Raw genomic sequence first — 18,863 nt, 5'->3', positions numbered from 1 at the left:
CAAGTGAAAGAGAGTTTACAAAGTGCTGAAGTTAAAGAATGATTTAAAGAATACTCAATTATTGACAAATGGTGCTAAGCAAAGCCTGGCTTGGGATGGAAGCATTCTATTCTGTAACCACAGGGCTCAAATGACTTTCAGTGCAAAGAGTGAATTGACATCAGTAACACCTCTGACAAAAGAATGTAAGCAGAAATATATGCATTTCTAACCAATGTGAACCATTCTAACCATGAATACTATATTGTATTTTAAATAAACCACAAATTTATAATCTTTTCCATACCAACACCTGGTATGAAGAAACTGAAAGAAAAATGGAAAGATTTCTGCTACACAAAAAGCTTTTACATGAGGCTCCAAAGGCTGCTAATAACAAAAGGAGACCCTTTAATATTTATCTGTGGGCTTAAGAACAAGAAGCTGTACCCTAAACAAGGGTACAGCTGGTACCGAGGAAGTGATTCTGCCCCTGTACTCTGCACTGGTGAGACCACACCTCAAATCCTGTGTTCAGTTTTGGGCCCCTCACTACAAGAAAGACATTGAGGTCCTGGAGCGCATCCAGAGAAGGGCAATGAAGCGGGTGAAGCGGCTGAGAGAACTGGGGTTGTTTAGCCTGAAGAAAAGGAGGCTGAGGGGAGACCTTATTGCTCTCTTACAGCTCCCTGAAAGGAGGTTCTAGTGAGGGGGCTATTGTTCTTTCTGCCCAGGTGATGGGATGAGAGGGAATGGCCTCAAGTTGCATCAGGGGAGGTTCAGATTGGACATTAGGAAAAATTTCTTCACTGACAGGGTTATCAAGCACTAGGACAGGCTGTCCAAGGAGGCGATTGAGTCACCATCCCTGGAGGTGTTTAAAAGACAAGTAGATAAAGCGCTTAAGGACATGATTTAGCAGTGGATAGGTATGGTTGGACTTGATGATCTCAAAGGTCTTTCCCAACCAAGTGATTCTATGATTCTACAAAAAAGCATCAACCAACCCATGGGGAAACAGTCATTGTTCCAGTCTTTCTATACATGTCACTTCCATATTTGTAATATACTGATTACCTCCACACAATTTCAACTTTATGTTCCTAATGTTACATACACAGAAAGTATGGTACCAAACTGGGCCCCTGTCCTTGGACTGAACGTTAAGTCTAATCTGGAGCTAATCCCCAAGAACCATTTTTCTCATTTTCATTAGCTAAAATGGGATCCAAGTCTCTTTCTCCATACTTCAAGAATTAAAAGCATGATCCCAACCTATTACAGACAGAAGTCTCCCAACTGCCTTTTCCTTGTTCTAATGTTTCTTTTACATAACAAGCCTCCTGTGAAAACATCTCTAGGCTAACTGACAGAGTTGTCTGTACACAACCTTTGAACAGTTTATTCCACCCACCTTCTCTAATTGTAGAGGAGTACTTAGGAGAAGTTATTGACCCAAGGTCTTACAGTAACCAGCCACAAAACTGTTGTTTCCAGAATGTAGTTATTATACTTGTGTAAACACAATGAAAACTCTCAGGGTAATGAGTGGCCAGGTGATACTATTCCACACTGAAAGTGATGCTGGTAACTAAATACTTACTATAGGAGTGCTTATCAGTGGGGCCAACACAAACTGGTGCTTTGACATGACCTTCTGATGGGCCCTTACCAGAACTGGCGTGATATACAAGTATAGAAACGGGTTCCTCATTTCAGTAAGAAGACACTAAACCCTATGAATAGAATAGGCTTGGCCCTTTTTGCTGACCTCTTCCTTTGTTGCATCAACGGTTTAATGATCAACATGAAGCTTTCTGCTAAACTTTGCAATAATAATTACAGTACCAAACAAGGTCTCTTGTATCCTCTGTTACTTAGTTTGCACCCAAAATCTTCATCTTCAGAGATTCTGAATGACCTAATATGAAAACACAGATGCGCCAATCTATATGGTGTTGGCATTTTCTTTGCAGCTGTAGGAGAACCACAGAGAGGATGGACCAACAATGTGTTCCCCTGTGAGCAGTGGGAATAAAAACATGCTTATGACTGTCCTTCCCACAGTGGGCCCTGTTAAAGCCACTGCAGCAACTTGTTAGCACAGTGGCATCAACACCGAATGAAGACATTGTTGGAACAGTGAACAGTTCCTCAGCCTCAGCAAGGCTGGCAGAGACTTACTCAAACAAAGGTGACCCTGGATACTAATGAAGAGAAGTCAATTTACCATATAAACTCTCAGGTCAAACAGTTTAGTGAGTGGTAAATTAGGGCAACTTCAGGATTAAATGACTTCTGAGTAGAAGTTCTCTGGATAGTAATTTTGGTCAAAAGTACTGAGGCTCTGCCTAAATCTCTTTCCAGACTTCAGGTTCTTGTCTACATTTAGGCTAATATATAACAGCTTTAGTCTCCAATCATTCTGCCAGAGGGTGGAATTAGTACAATGTCTTGAAAACATAAAAGCCTCAGCTACGTAGGTGGAATGACTCCTCAGCCTGGTCAACAAACACACTCTGTGTTAGACATTGGGCTTACTTTCACTATTGCAAGGAAGTAAATAGTCATTTGCATCGTGATTCTCCACCATCAAGAAAATTCATCCCACAACAGAGTAAAAGTTATCTTCACATTAGATTTCCATTGTTAAAATGTTTGTTACTTTGAAAACCAGATTGTGTTTGTATGAAAAAGTTACTCTGACATCTTATCATGCCCTACAACTGAATCACTGCTGTCAAAATACTTAGTTACAGTGTCTCCTACCTCAACCATGCTCTCGCTCTGCTCCCTACTAAGAAGTGCATGTTCTACCAGTTTCCAAAGACCAAAATTCACAGATCAGCTACACCTGTCCTACCTTTGACCTGATGTTCCTGTATTTCAGCTGGCACCTCAGATATTTGGAGCTGCAGACATGCCACAGATGCACCTTCTAGCTCCTCGATGCTTTCTCTCTGGAACTACCCATAAATTAAATAACAGGCATGTAAGAATGATTTAGACACATGAAATTATCTTCAGTAATTGAACAAAATATTATGTCTCATATTACTTCAAGTAAGATCATTAAAACAACAGAGTGCTGTTGAGCACACTACACTATAAATTGAAGAAGCAAGTGTGTTTCCATATGCTGTTAATCCTTCTGAGTCTTGTTTTCACTGTTGTGCTGATGCAAAGTGCAGTGCACCTCCATCCTACAGACCGACTAGAGTACAGCATGGGTCGTGTTTGCTGTTCTTGATTAGAACTAGCACATTCAGATATCTTCTATCAAATCTACTTCAGATTTTTTATTACAGCATTCAGTTTCATACTGGATATTCATTATTAACTGCAAAGGCTGCAGATTTCTGTTCTCTACCTTGCATCAAATATTTTGAAAGCTTAAATTAGAATGGCTGCACTTTCGAAGAAATATATTTAAGTAGAAAGTGCTCACATGAAGAAATACTTACACCTACTTTGTTAAGAATCTATTGCCTTCATACTTTGTTATCTGAAATTAAGCAGAAGGGTGTGGCCCCAGCATAATACCTGAGTTTCTTCTGATACACCTAGCAGAAAAGGATTTGAGAAAGAGAAAGAAGTGGGGTAGCGAGATGAGAGACAACAGAACTGAGGAATACGTAGGACAAGAACAAAAGTTGAGGGTGTATAAGGTGATGTGAAATATATTAGGACTGAAGAGAGAAACAATAGTGGCAGAGGAAAGAACATCAGAGGGCCCAAATTCTTGGAAGGAGGATTTAGGGTTACCAGAGACAAACAAAATTTTCTGATATGATACTTTACAGTATAAATGTTCACTTTATGGCCCTGTTTCTTTTATAGCACTTGTCAAATTCTTCTCAACTACTTTGAGCTAGGATTTTCTTTTTGTTTCTTTCATGGCTGAATGAAAGAAAAAAATGTGGAGCCTAAGAGAGATCTGCCTTAGCACTCGAGTTCTATTTTGACAGGTGAGGAACCTTAACAATTTGGAAACAGTAAAAACAAGCCAAATCTCAAATCCTTAGGACTCTGGACATGCAGTGCAGCAAGCACTGCCACCTGGAGACAGAAAGTTCCAAGTACAGCTAAAAGCAAAGGTCATGTCTCAAAAGGAAACTCTTCTACTCCCAAATTAATTTAATGTATGATAGCTAGTATCTCTATTAGAGTTTTCTCTGATGAAAATCTATTCAGGCGGCAGAAAGGTGGTCTTTTTAAAAAGGACATGGACTCCCATTTTTAAAGGACATTTATTATACGTTGCAAGAAGTTGAAGGCCTTTATATCTGTACAACATTGCACATTTCAGAGATCATAACATCAGTGCAAAAAAGCCATGTGGATGGTGTCAATTTTCATGGTAGTTTAGAGACTATGGTGACAGGCACCTAGCTGTAAATAAGAAAAGGCAACCATTAATTCAAGTGCAAACCTACAGAGTAGAATGAAGACATGCCCTAGCATGAGCTTTTCTCAGGTTTGTAGGCTCCCAGTATAGACCCCTGTGCTCAGATACTAGTTAAGTTCTTTCAGATGAGATGCTGTAATACATCAGATAGGAACGAAGGACAGGGCACTATTTGTTATTTGTTAATGACTTGTACTCCACTATATTTTTATTCTCAGTAAGTCTTCCTGAGACATTCTCTGTTACTCAAATCTTAGACAAGTCTGGGCTTCTTTCAACCAAATTTGTGACTGCACTTTGAACCTAGTCTGTGTCCAACATACAGACTAAAATAACTTCAGAAATATTAATTTATATGTCATTGGAATGTCATGAAGCTAAGTTATTGTATTTGTATTGTTTAAGAGAAAACTCCAGGCAATAACTATAATACAGCACTGGGTTTGACTGCAAGTCCTCTAAAGATGTTTACCAGCAACATTCTTGTCTTCATCATTCCTCTTCTACTTCTGTTTTCTATACTAAAAAAGGAAAGAAATAATTATTTGTGGGAAACAGCACATGACTAAAAGTAATAGTTCATATGGACAAGGATTTACAACCCTCTTCATGATCTACATAAAATTATCTGTTCCCTTTAAGTTAGATTGAAGTTTGATAGGCTGCTTCTCCACAGCATAAAATAACACTTCTTGGCAGGCACTGCGAGTCTGACCCTCCTCTCACACAGTTCAATTACCTGTTTTCCAATAAGGCAGACTATGATCTCCCTAGCAGAATCAGAATGAGGCTTTTCATATTTGTAGGAAGAGTAAAACCAGATTCAGGCACAGACAGTTATTTACTAAGCCATAACTGCTGAGATTTGGCTTCTGCTATAATTTTATAATCTATGAGTAATCTGTGCTTGCTTCTGTAACAATTCTCATTTGCATTTCATGGGCTGACAGAGAGAAGGACTTAACAGTCATTTAGTAAATTAAATCACAGATATTTAAAGCAAGCTGAACTTTTGACTTGTTTCATTGTACTCTGAGAAATCCATGTTAACGTATCATACTTCCCAAATATTCAAATCCAAAGAAATCCAGGTAACTCTCGTCTATCTAACAGTAAACAATCTTCATTCTTTTATTTAAGAAATGAGTTTGAGTGGTGCCTTTCAGTGCTGTGATAGCACAGAGGCATATCCACTGGGTGATAACTACAGCATACATAAAACAATTACCACAATTTTGCCACTATGTTTTCTAACCCTGGTCTGCACAGTCAAAGACAAGATCCAAGGGAAAAAAATCCTTCTGGGAGTTTATGTAAACTGACTAAGAAAGGACAGATTCCTTTTAGGAAAGCAGCTGACATGTATCAACAAACCATGGCTTGCAAAACATCGCACATTTTTATCTATAAGAGAGCTACAGTAGCCACCACTGCCGAATTTTAATATAATTCTTCACGGAGGCAAAGATTTATTCAGAGATGAACTTAAAGCATCATTAGTTCTAAAAAAATACACTTTAGTTTATATCAAAGAAGAAATTTTGAACAAGAACTACACCAGTTATAAATCCCTAGAGGCCAGGTTTTTCCTTTCACCCAGACACTTCCACATCCAGGACAATGGAACAGGTTTTTGTTCCTAACTTGTTTTCTGATGTTTTCTTCTTTGATCTGACCCATGGAAGCAAAACTTAAGACAATCTGATGTACTTACTTTGTTCATGACCCAGTCAGCATCTTCAATGGCTCTCTTAATAATCTGCTGGATTCGCGCAGGATCGTCTTCATCTGCATGAACTTTGAAACTCTGCAACATTCAGAGTGTTACACTGACTACCTGACCTCACGCAACAGTTGTCAAAACAGGGATCACTTCTAAATATCAAAGAAAACATTTGATGCAAACAAGCTGTTGATCTGAAAAGGTAAAGGTATACATTCTAGCACTTGGCTGTGCTATTTCCATAACAAATCTTTGTCATGTGTGTTCATATTAAGTATTTTACTGCTTTCATGCACCATCAGCAAAAACCACCAGAGAACTTCAATTCAGGACAAGTAGAATTTTCTGGTATGTTAAAACTAAAAAAGACACATGACAATAGGTATGATCAAAGGCATCAAATTACTCCCATATGAACAAGTTGATGAGATTTAACTGACTGGGGGGTGGGAGCAGGCTATATATATATCTCTCTCTCAAAAAAGATCAACAAGGAACAGTAAGTGACCATAAAACAAGAGTTTTATTTACTAAGAAATGATTGTTCACACTCTTGACTAACATAAGAACTAGAGGAGAAAGCCAAGGGAAACAGAAGCTTTCAAATTCAAAGCAAACACGAAGAAATGCTCCTTCCCCTACTCCCAGTGTAATCCTTCAAATCCCCTAACGTTTCAAGCTTGCCAAAGAATAAAAAAGAAAAAAGTTAGAAAAAGTTGGTCCAAACTGCAGGAAAAAAAAAAAAGCAACGATAAAACCCACACCACTGAACTCCACTGACAGAAATCTGTTTCTCACCTGCCTGATGGCGTGTCGGTAATGCTGACGAATATTCTCTTCAGGAAGCTGCTTACAGCATCGGAGCAGGTAACGATATAACTGCGAGGAGGTCTGAACTAATTCAGCATTTGGTAATGGGGCCATTGCTGAGCTTATTAGCTGCTGAAAATAAAAAAACACTCAAATTGATACATAGTAAATTCTACTAAGAACAGATAAAAATGTAAAGTAATTTTACAACAATAAAGACAGGGCCACCTGTTAGCAGCATAGCTTGAAGAAAGTTTTGAAGAAAACACAGTAAGAATTTTCTTAGTATATGGACAGATGGGGGTTAGGAGTCGCTGATCAAGGTGTTAAAATACAGATGTGCACCATTCACACAAGAAGATCTCTTTATGATTGTAATATTAAGGGATATTGCAATATCAAAGCTTCTCTACTTTAAGAAAAGACCCAAAGCATAAACTGCTGTCAGTACACAGAGCAGGACCACAACCTTGAGAAAACTTTTTATTTGATAAGCCTCAATTCTTAAATTCATTCAAGTTTCCAGTGCTTCCCTATAGCATCCACAAGAGCCCATCCACACGGAGACACTGCAGAACGAGGATGATTGTAATTGCCTCAAGTGGTGTTGGAATTGAACGCTATTTCCTGGTACTGTCATTCTCTCAAGACGATCTTGTGAACTGGCCTATGCATGTCAGGCTTTAGCTTGAAATAACATGTACAAATATAGGAGAAGACAAAATATTGATAGCTTTGGATTTTTACATATTTTTTTGGTAACAGCAACAGGAAAAGAACAAATCTAACAAGTTTCACCTCCATAACTATACTTACATATTGTAACAGTAAGTCCATCCAAGCTATAAAGTGCTAATCAAATACTGTAAATGATTTGTCACTTAACAGATGGTTACCATCTGTGGAGAACTAAATTAACATTTGGGAAAAAGCACTTTTACATCACCACTCTTAAGAGTAAAGATAATAAATAAGTAACTGAATAATGAAGTAGGTGTATGGCATTATTTTAGCACCCGTTAGGATACTTACTCATCAGCTGGAATATCTTCTTCCCCTTTTCTTAAGTAATTTAAATCTTTTGGCCACATTTATTTCAGAATAGACGACCACAGCTATCACATGCCTGGGCTTTATATTTGGACAGGTTAGGTCTTCTTGCAGGGGGGAGAAATCCCCTCCCTACATACCTATAAAATGCCCATCACAATGGGATACGGGATTCTACTACTGGAATTTGTATTTTCCCTAAAACACAATTCCATCTCAGGCTATAACTGAGTAGGTATAAATTAATATACCACTATAGCGGTAAGAAGAGCTGTGCTGATTTACAACAGCACAGGAGGTCACGGAAAATCTTTATGATTTTAGGCACAGAAAGTAAAATTCTTCTGAGTGAAGAAAAATATTCTACGACAAATATGCAGAATGTCTTATTCTTGAGCTTTACTCGTGGCTTCACTCATGGCACAAAAGCACAATACAAAGTCACATCTCAGCAACTTACTGTATTAGAGTTTTCTGTTAATTACTGAAATATTGGGTGAAATCTATGCCATATTGATGTTTTGAACCTATGTTTTGTCAAAAGTAACACTCTGTAAAATGAGAGGGAGCTCTGTGTGTGTGTTGCTTCTTGTCTACAGCAAATGCATGAGAAAGCCTTGATATTAGCATTATTATCTGTGCTGGAATTGTGCCCATACCCTTCAGTCAAGGATTCAGGCTCCATATACACATACATGCCTCATGAAAAAGTTTTCGCCATAAAGAATGTACACAGAAGACTAATGACAAGTCATAAGATGTGGCAGAACAAGGCAGATGAACTAAACAGGTGGGGTGGGAATGGGGAGGAGGTGACGGTAATATGAGCCTGTTTTTGTGCAGACTAATAGAGCACACAATACAGCTCACCACCTGCTTAGCTGGTATCAACAGGCGAGATTCATAACACTATTTTTTTTAAGGACCTGCAGAAACAGTGAGTCACAGCTGATGGGTGTTATGGAAGCCCCTAAGAAAGGCTCTGGCGACACTTGAGAAGAAAAAGCTCTTCCAGCCTTCAAGGAAAAGAGATAACCGCTTTAAGTTCTTAACAGAGTTACTATCTCATGAGCTGATGATGTAAATTATTAAAACTAATTCTAAAATATACAATAGGCTTAATAGGCATTAACATTTGCAGAACATGTCAGGATCCCCCCTCCTTATTTATACTGACATCTTTCCTCACAACTAAAATGTCCCATCTTTCTCTCGTATCCAAAACCGACCAGTGGTTTGTTGCACTTTGAGCTTCACAGGGCGTGACTGCTTTTGAATACCTTATATAGTCTATCAGCAAAGTAAGAGAGAAGAGGTAAGATTTCACAATGATCCCTCCTGAGAATAACTGACAGCCAAAATATGGTTTCCATTAGCTTTCACAAGCAATTAGAAAATCATTCTTCCATCATGAGGGCAAGAAGTTGGCTCTACCCTGCTGCTGCAGTCTTTTAATTCTGCTTGTTAGAGTCCAGTTCTGTTGTTTTTTCATATTTGTTTAATAGAAGCCATTCAGCCTCACATAGTACAGGAACTGGATTCTGTCCAAATAAGACTTATGCAGGGCAGAAAGTTGTTAGCAAAATTCAGAAACGTAGACCAAGATCTGACTTCTCAAAACACAACAGGGAATAGATCTTGAAAATAGGTAAGGCTAAACTCTGCACTTCTACACACCACAACACTGGAGAATTTGCATAGTTACTATTGTAATTTGCTCCTTACTTTGTACAAAAAGGACAATGAAGCATAGTAAGAATCTGCACTATTGCCTTTTGTTCTAAAAACATCCCATAAATGTTACCATTTTTATTTGCCAAGAAAAAACCCTCGACCTCACAAAAACTGGCTATAATCCTGACTAATAATGTAAATCTCCTTCTGATAACTTAAATATCATGCATAGCACAATAAACAAACTATCTAAACCAAGAACTGTTGAGTCAGAAATAAAATAATCCACTAATTGTGCTTTTCTGGAATGGATGACTGTATAATGTCCTAATCAGAAGGCTGAAATCACATTTGCATTTAGATAAAGCCCTGTGTAAAAAGAGGCAAGTATAAAAGGAGACACTGAGACTATTGTGGCATTTCTCTGCATTGCCTAATCATTTACATTCCTGATAATGATATTCAGAGAGTGAAGCAAAGGCTGACCAAAGCCAATTAATCTTGCACTCTGCATTAGCAAGCCTGTCAATTGACCCAGTGTACAGCTGAACCCATGATAACACCGATATGACACTACGTCACTGCTCTCAGATGGTTTGTTAGGTTTTTCTTTGCTATTGTGACTGTCTTTCAAGCAAATCCCTGTGGTTCAACAGTTAGAACCTCAATCCCTCCAGACTAGTTAAATGGCCACCCAAGTTGTGCTTCAGAGACTCAAAGTGCTAATTAGCTGCTTGCAAGAGTTACCTGAGCTGTTGCTGTTTACAGGTTGGCTTTCCCTTCCCTCTTCTTCCCCCCAGTACCTAGGCTGGAAATGTGTTTTCTTGTTACTTCAAAGCATTACATCTCTGGCAGTCTAACTTGGGAATTTATGACTCCCTATCCCAGTCAAACCTTATGATCTTTGAAGTATTAATTTTACAGTAACCTAGTAAAGTAGCACAGTAACATTATGTCCATTTTTAACTACAAGGAACCAAGACATGTCTGTGCTTCACGCAGTTAACTGGTACGAAGGTAGCCTGGAACACTGCCTTGCCAGCTCACTGCAGTCAGGTGAGACACACTCCCTGCCACAGGGCAAAGATCTTCAGGCACTGAACACCAACCAACCACTATGCAGTACTCAGTAGAATGGAGCCAGGTACCCCCAGACTGCATCAGCATTCCAAGCACTGAATAGTCTTTCATGATAAACTTATCTTTACAATCAGGTTCTCTACTCAGAAATGCATTGTCATTGACCAGTGCCATCCCACATAAAGCCAAGCACCAAAACAAAAGATGGAGGGAAAAAAAACTAGAAATGGGGAGATTGATTGATTGATAGATGGGGGGGGGTACCATTTGATGCTATTTTCTATTGTTGGCTCTGTGTTACTGGAGGTACCTATGGGATTCAAAAGCTTGTACCAGAGTTTGCAGCTGGCTCTGGGCTCTTGCTCTAGATTGTCTGTTATGCGAGTTGATCACATTGCACATTCGAGAATAAATTCCCCAATTAAAAATCCCCAAGCCCCATAGCATCTCCCTAAGTGTTAGTTGCCTGTTTGGACTCAATCAAGAACATCACTGAGAAGTACAGAGTGAATTTTGCATATTAGGATTAAGCAAACAAACACCATAAAAAAAAATCAAAGAAAAAATAAATGTAAAGCATCTATTGAGCAGCATTCATTTAGTTTTAATTAGGAAGGTGCTTCAGAATATTCCCAACAGTATAAGCACTTATAAAACAGCAGAGAAATGGACAGGGCTTTTTTCCCAAACCTACATGTGATTTTAGGAAACTCAATTTTAACTCCGAACACCTTACACAGTTTTCCTAAGATGCCAAAGTTATTTGTCTTCCTTGAAAACATAAATCTAACTGCCTGATAACAGACTCTCTGAGAAACAAGAAATCACTAGTGAAATTACTATTAAAAATTTATAGCCAAGTTCTGTAACCTGACTCATCATGCCTCCACTGGCATGATGAGTATTCATTAGTATGAATACAGATTCCAAAAGTGGTATTTGTGCAAAACAAGATGGTAACATTTTCTGCAAAGGGAAGTAATAATCAAACTGCCAAAATAAGAATGAAACTGGAAGCCTCTCGAAACCTCTAACCACAAAACATCTTAGTTCGTGTTTTGACATCAGTCCAGGAAGACACCCAAGTGGACTGCTGCTACTCAGAAGGATTCTTATTCTTTTGTCTTAGTATTTGGCTGCATCAGTCCTCCCTCCCAGGTTTCCCAGGTTCCCAGCTGGAAAATACTGGAAAGGCCTATGATTCTGGGCTCCAACTTCTTACATACACATACAACTCATTGCAGCAGAGTGGCAGACCTTACCAGTTTCAGTGAACTAACTGCCTTCTCTGGTTATCACACCGTAATGCGTTTCCTTTATTCCCCAGTAGGTCACAGGAGAGTGACTAGTGCACTGTGTTCCAGGCCAGCTCTACAAGTTCTGCTGCCCTAGGCAAACCAACAAACATCTGACCCTACCAAGCCACATTCACAGAGCTACTGGACGTATTGCAGCCCTGGGCAGTGGCCCGCCCTGTAGATACACCCCTTCTTGTGTACGGGTGAGCACATACAATGCTGCAGTCCCTTCCTAATAAACACATCACTCCAGCATGCTGGGCTTTTATTGAGATCTGCTGCTTTGATGTGATCACTTCTGACGAGCTGCAGTCTGACATTGTTGTGGATTTTGTCCTTTCTAAATATGATCTGTAAAGTCCTATTGCATAAATGGCGATCGCTTTGTCCCATTCACTTCTCTTTCCATCCTTCTCTGCATTATGCTCTGCTTGATGCATGAGGCAAAGCAGCAGTCAAATGACAGTGTGACAGCAGCCCATTCCGGGGTCACTATCCTAAAGGGTAAAGTCAGCTTTGCATAATATTAATAGAGTGCACAGGAGATTAAGAAATGGCCGAATGATAGTTCTGAAAAATCGGTTTATTGATAAAGGATCACCAAGGGATCATCATCGGCTGGACATCCTTCATGCAGTTCTACAGCAACACTATGCCTAACGCTATTCAACACTATTAACAGCTGCCTTTCAGCAAATACAAAAATATAATTGGCAAAATTTGAAGATGACCAAGATTGCTACAGCTGTATACAATGACAACAGGGTCAGGAAAATTGTGGTAAATTTCTGGATTAGCTGGGTCCGAGGATGTGCTTTAATACTCTTGAACATTATATAAGCAATTCTAGGTGGAGATTATGCCTACACAATATGGAACCGTACCCTAGAAGAAACAGTTCTGAAAAAAGAACTAGATAATCCTACTGAACAACCAACAGAACATCAGCTCCCAGTGATCCCTAAATGTATATGCAAGGAAAACCATGAATAAAGGGAAAAAAGTAACCTTACCTCTGAAAGTAGAATAGAGCTTTATTTCATTCTGTACACCCATATTTAAAAAAAAAGAGATACGGGCTGCTATCACAGCAATTCATCCAGCCCTCAACCTGCTACTGAAAGTCTATTGTAAAGGACAAAAAAGAAAAAGCTTCACACAGTTGAACTGTCCTCACAATCAGCTGCAGCCTGGCACCTGCAAGGCACAGACATGTTAGGCTAACACAAGTTGTCTGAGTTAATGCAGAGTTTCCTGGGTCACATTTTAATAGTACATTACAGAGTCAAACCATACAATCTAGTTGTCCTTTTGGTCTCAAACCCTGAAAATGTAAGAAGATGCTGAACAAAGCTGAACACACCTGGTAGCCTGACACAGGCAGCACATGAGAACTGTATTTTCAGGCTCCAAGAAGTATTCCTACCAATCAAATGTAGATTATACTTCGTATTTGCACTCACTTTATGATCCTTTTACTGCTGGTGTGGCATAAGGCAACTTAGGCAACAGTAAATCAGACCGATAATGTGTTTTTATTAGGGTCTCAGTGAAAGCTTTACCATACAGGAAGGTAAAGAAAAACTGAATATAGATCAACAGGATTATAAAAAGGCACAAAAGCTCTGGGTTTGGGCCTTAAAAAGACATCACATTCTTGTCACAACAAAGACCACTTAAAAAAATTAACCAAAACCGCAGAGCAAATGGCTTACCTTACACTCTTGTTTGGTATCACAAAGCAGAGACATGCAATACATCAAACATGGCAAAAAAAAAATTGAGACTTTTGCAATCTAACACCAGTGATGAAACATGCTGCCCACACTGAGGTCAAATTACCCTACTTTGGATAATTAATAAGCATGCTCAGACTAATTAGAGTAATATTCTTCAGAGCATTTCACTAAATGCCAAGTTCAGGTAGCAATATGAGGACAGGAATTTCCCTTGTTTAGATGCAATTCAAAATTCTCTACTTATTTTCTCCTGACAATGATTTCTCTGCTTAAAGGAAATCCTGAAAGGTGCAGTCTCAAAAGAACTTTATCTTCCCAGCTGTAAACTGCTCAGTTCAACTGCTGTCAACATGAATTTTGCTCTCAGTGGCCAAATCTGTAAGTATTTACCTTTGAGATCACACCTGAATATGAATTGAATTATATCTTGGTGCCATAAGCTCTAAAAGAAACTGCTTGTTCATTCCTTGTAAATATTGTACTTTGAAGAGTTCCAGTGCTTAATTCCAGTTCAGTCATCATGATTCCTCCTACTGCTTTATGACAGCTGTTAAACTAACTTTCTGGCTGGGCTTATATCACCTTCTATGCTTCATGAATCTTCAGTTTATGAACTTCCCGTTGGGCACAACATAAGATATCACAAATTTTGTTAAAGGATGGAGACCCAGCTAGCAGCATAAGGTATGAAGGGTGCAAACATGCTAGTTTTTATTAATGAAAACATTAATTCTATGAAGGATGTTCCACAACCATGGGAAGAAGCACCTTACGCAGATCCTCAAGAATCCGTAAGTTTTACATAAAGTCTTACCACGGTTTCTAATGCAATTCAGAGAGGACTGAAACCGGTTAAAGTTCATTTTACCTTTATGCTTTAAGATTGGCACATTTTGCTCATGCAATCCTACTTTTTTTATAAAAAAAGCAAGAGGGTAAAAGCACATAATTCAAACGAACAGCTACCACTTAGTGCAACAAGGGCTCTACTCAAGAGAGTAAAAGTACAAAAGTTCAGTAGAAGGACAAAGTCATGAGAAGGTAGAGAGTCATGATTTTAAAAAGTAAAAGAAGTCACTGCGACGCTCACTATTGACTAAAGGAATAGTAAGATTTTTTTTTAAGTCAAAAAAGCCTAATATATACCTCTTAAGATTCCTTTAGTACAAACATCACATCCTGCTACAACAGAGCTTTCCAGTACAACCTCTCATTTTACTGATCCCCACAGCACATAATTTCCAGTCCTAACTATACACACATAATCCCTAGACTAGTGACGAGGGTACTTGTGCAATACCCTGGCATCTACAGTTCGCCCTGTAATCATCCTTCCCAATTTACATTATCCTTTACAGTAGCATCAAGAACAATTTGCTGCCTTATTATTTCAAATCCACACCTACTGAAATTTAGCATCTTCCAATCCTTTGCCTTCAATCCAAGTAATAACTTGAGCCAAAACTTTCCCTGATAAACTGTCTGTGGTGGAATTACATCATGGATGAATTAGGCCCATCACATCTTCAGCAAAATACATGCGTGTTCATGGAGAAATGTTTATAAGCAGCAGTATTGCAGAACATTTACGTATAGGAGTCTTTAGCCTCTTAAGGGGGATTTTAACTTGTACAGTCCACTAATCAGGGATTGTTACCATACCAACAGCTAATCATGTGGGCAGATGCCCGCCGCATCTTAGGAACATGTCTGAAGTCTTAAAGCCGTATCTTAAGTCTTCTCAAAAGTTTGACTGTCCCTCTCCATGGCCTTGCATAGCTCAAAGAGAATGTTTCATAACAAAACCAAAGGAAAAGTCTGGCTGTTACTCAGCGTAAGGTACTTATAAATTGCAGGCCTACACATTGCTTGAGCACAGGACTAAATGAGCTGCTGTCTACGTTAGCCCAGTCCTTGTTGTTTCTCTCCTGTTCTGATAGGCTTCCAAAAGGAAAACACTGCATGTTGGAAGGTGACAGTTTTGTAAATTCTAAATAGGCTTTGGAAATCTACCGATAGATCAGACCTCTAACAACTTTCACAGGCCAGCACAGCTCCACTGACATTAACAACCTGCAGTCACATACAGCACAGGGTGACCTCCCAGGAATGTAACTCGCCCTATGGTGGTAACCGAGAGCTGTGCACCCAAGCACACCCTCTGTGGAAGAAGGCTCTTTGTCATCTATTTTCATGGCACGTCAAGGACATGATTTCCATGAGAATAGAAAGCATACATTGGTAGTTTCCATGTTAGTAATACAACTTCCTTTGTCCTTCCTGGATTTAAATTAAGGTTGGTGAAGGCAGCAAGATGAAAAAAACAAATACTTTCAGACATACTCTTATAAATTTGAGAACTGCAGAGGTTATCTGCAATTTAGTTTCGGAGGTACTGAACTTGCTTTTAATTGATTAAACACAACACATCAACTCTATTGAGTAACTAATTTATAGTTCTGGCTGGGATGAAGTTAGGGGAAGAAAAAAAACCTATTATATTTTATTGTCTACAGAGTTAAGTCCAAGCCAGAACTCCTTATCTGTACAGCTCAAGAGTTCTTGCTATAACAGATTAAAACAAACATGCTGCACTCTGCAGAAAGGGTGAGTTGGCTCTCAGTTTTGGCCCTTGGTGCTAAAGGTAAAAGCTTGCTTGTACTCTTGGCAAAGGCAGAATTCTTAGCATCCTAGTGCAGAGACCCACTGCAATGCATTGAGACACCAGTGACTTCAACATTCCACTGCGCTATGCCTAGACCATGGAAGCACAGCAGAAAGACAAACCCAGCCTCTTGCATCTCTAATAGGGAAAATATCTGAGAAAAACTGTGCTCCAGAAAATTAAGTGGCTTGCGCAAAGTCACACAATGAGTCAATAGTAGAGCTGGGAATAGAAACTCTATCTTCTGATTCTCAAACTACCACCTCATCCAAGGAATCATGCTATTCATTATGTCCTACACAGTGAATCACAATAGCATCCCTAACTCAAAGCACTACCCTCTGATTCTTTGGAAACTATGTCTTAATTCTTTTTGAGGTATGGCAGCTAACCCAGGTTCCCTATCCTCTATACATCTAAATTTATTCATGATTATTCTGTCTGGTTTAGACTGAATGGCTCTAGAGTGATTAAAATATTTCCTTTTTTCTAACGTACTTGGAAGTTGATAAAGAACGCCACAGTATTCTTTTCCCTTTACAGCAGACAGCACATTTATCAACACCCATCTGCGTGAATGAATGTGGCAGGATAATTCTTCTGACTGGCAAAAGCACTTGATGGAAATGGAGCTGCCTTAGGTTTCATCCATGATTCAGATTTGTTTACATTTTGTGAAACCTTCAGGAAAAGAGGGATAAAAGCTTTGGTTCAATTGAAGTCATGTTGTTAACCTCCAGTGCTGATAATTAACTCAATTATGCTGAATTAATTTGATGTAATTATTAGTGATGGTGCAAAGACAGTGGCCCAGAGAAAGTTTGAGAGACAGGAGGAACAGAAGTCTTAACAATACAAAATACCCCATAAATAGCACTTTTTTTTTTGCTAGAATGAGTCAAAGACATAAAGTGAGTTCATTACAGTCATCTGGCTTCACTCAACCCTCCAAATTACCCCAATACCCAGACAAATAGCTGTGAAATCCAGCAAGTGAACTAGAATTAAAACATGCCCTGACAAATTTGACACAGCACTCAGCACAAGTGTCTTTCCCTGTCCTATTATCTAAACGACACAGATTTAATAATATATTTCAGAACCACAATGCTTTTCCCTTAACTGAAGACATTAATGAACGTTTCTTGTTGTAGTGTTGTCAGTTGGGTGTTTATTTGATGAACAATCTAGAGAAAGCTTATGGAGTCTTTTCACTTAATCTGCAGTTTTTATCTAGTATTTTCAGATTTATTCAGTTCAAAACAAACAAACCTCAACTATAAAACAAATACCTATTTTTCTCCTCTCTCATTTAATATTTCCATGATTTGCTTTGACAAAGTATGACAGAAATGCATTCTTCACCATGAAAATACACTTATGTAAAAATCAGAAGTTTAAATATAGCAATACTGTAATCCAATATTTTACAGTCGTGGAGGACCGGTAATATCCAGCTGTGAAGGGCTGGGTGCCCTTGCCTGTCCAGCTACAGTCCAAATACTTCCTGACTTACAGTTGTCATAATGCTGTAAATACACAAGCTTCTAAACTTCTACTGCATTTTTATTATCCTTGGTGACAAGAATAAAAATATTACCTCTATCGTCACCAATTAGTTCTGAGGAGAGAATCCAAGTGCTTAATTTGATAAGTAGGTGCTGCTAGCACGCCTACAGATCATATCCGCATCGAGAGTTCTGATGATTCTCAAACACAGCTGATCTTTCAGAACTCTGTTTAATTGCCAGCAGGCTCTGATCAGACTCATCATTTCAAAGCAAGTTGTATTACATGCATAATTTATGCATTTGGTTTCAATAGATCATTTTCTGCCCAGTTCTGAGAGGGCAAAAATTGTTTTCCATGGGGAAGCTGCTAACGCTTTCCGAAGAACCAAACTGACTTTCATCAAGCACGTTTTCTTAAAATACTGTTTGGGAGGAGACACTAAATTTTAAAGCAAATTTAGTATGATGTATTGCTTGAAGTCTCCTGCATTTATTTGGACAGCTACTGCAAATATTCTCTGTGCCTACTTACCACAAACTATTGAGTTTTAGTTTAGTGAGCTGAGAGTTATTGCTGGAAGGAGTCAAAAGAAATAAACTGAAACAGTGTATGTTGCCATAAATTAATTTATGCCTAAAAGTATGGAATACCAGGATTGCATCCATACTGGAACTTGATTTAGACGACTTTGTTTTTCTACCACTTTCTCCAGGCAAATGCCACTGAAGGCAACATTAAAGTCAAGTCCAAATTCCTGGCTGGTGTAAATCAGCACATTTCTATCCGTTTCATTGAACCACCAAAAACTTATGTTTGCTGGCAACCTGAAAAACTGGGCTTGAGTTTTATGACTGTAGCAGAGTTTCTCTGAAGTTACATAGGAGAGTTATTCAACGCAACTGCCTGTTATAGATAACACTCCTGC

General features: G+C 38.8%; 1 protein-coding gene across 4 annotated transcripts in view; it reads right to left on the bottom strand.

Annotated features, from left to right (window-relative positions):
• Nucleotides 1-3,143: 3,143 nt before the first annotated feature.
• LYRM9 (LYR motif containing 9) overlaps nt 3,144-18,863 on the bottom strand; it is a 34,982-nt gene continuing 19,262 nt past the window's right edge. For 2 of the 4 annotated variants that reach the window (XM_069873745.1, XM_069873748.1), the window contains 3 exons: nt 6,909-7,052; nt 6,102-6,194; nt 4,772-4,908 (listed from right to left, as the gene is read on the bottom strand). In XM_069873745.1, coding sequence (XP_069729846.1) covers nt 4,891-4,908; nt 6,102-6,194; nt 6,909-7,052 — 255 coding nt within the window. In that variant the 3' untranslated portion in view covers nt 4,772-4,890. Of the gene's footprint in view, nt 4,372-4,771; nt 4,909-6,101; nt 6,195-6,908; nt 7,053-18,863 lie in introns of those variants that run through there. The other 2 variants (XM_069873746.1, XM_069873747.1) reach the window with 2 other exon arrangements.

The sequence above is a fragment of the Phaenicophaeus curvirostris genome, chromosome 21 (genome assembly GCF_032191515.1).
Source record: "Phaenicophaeus curvirostris isolate KB17595 chromosome 21, BPBGC_Pcur_1.0, whole genome shotgun sequence".
Taxonomy (NCBI): domain Eukaryota; kingdom Metazoa; phylum Chordata; class Aves; order Cuculiformes; family Cuculidae; genus Phaenicophaeus; species Phaenicophaeus curvirostris.
This window is presented reverse-complemented; position numbering and strand designations above follow the sequence as displayed.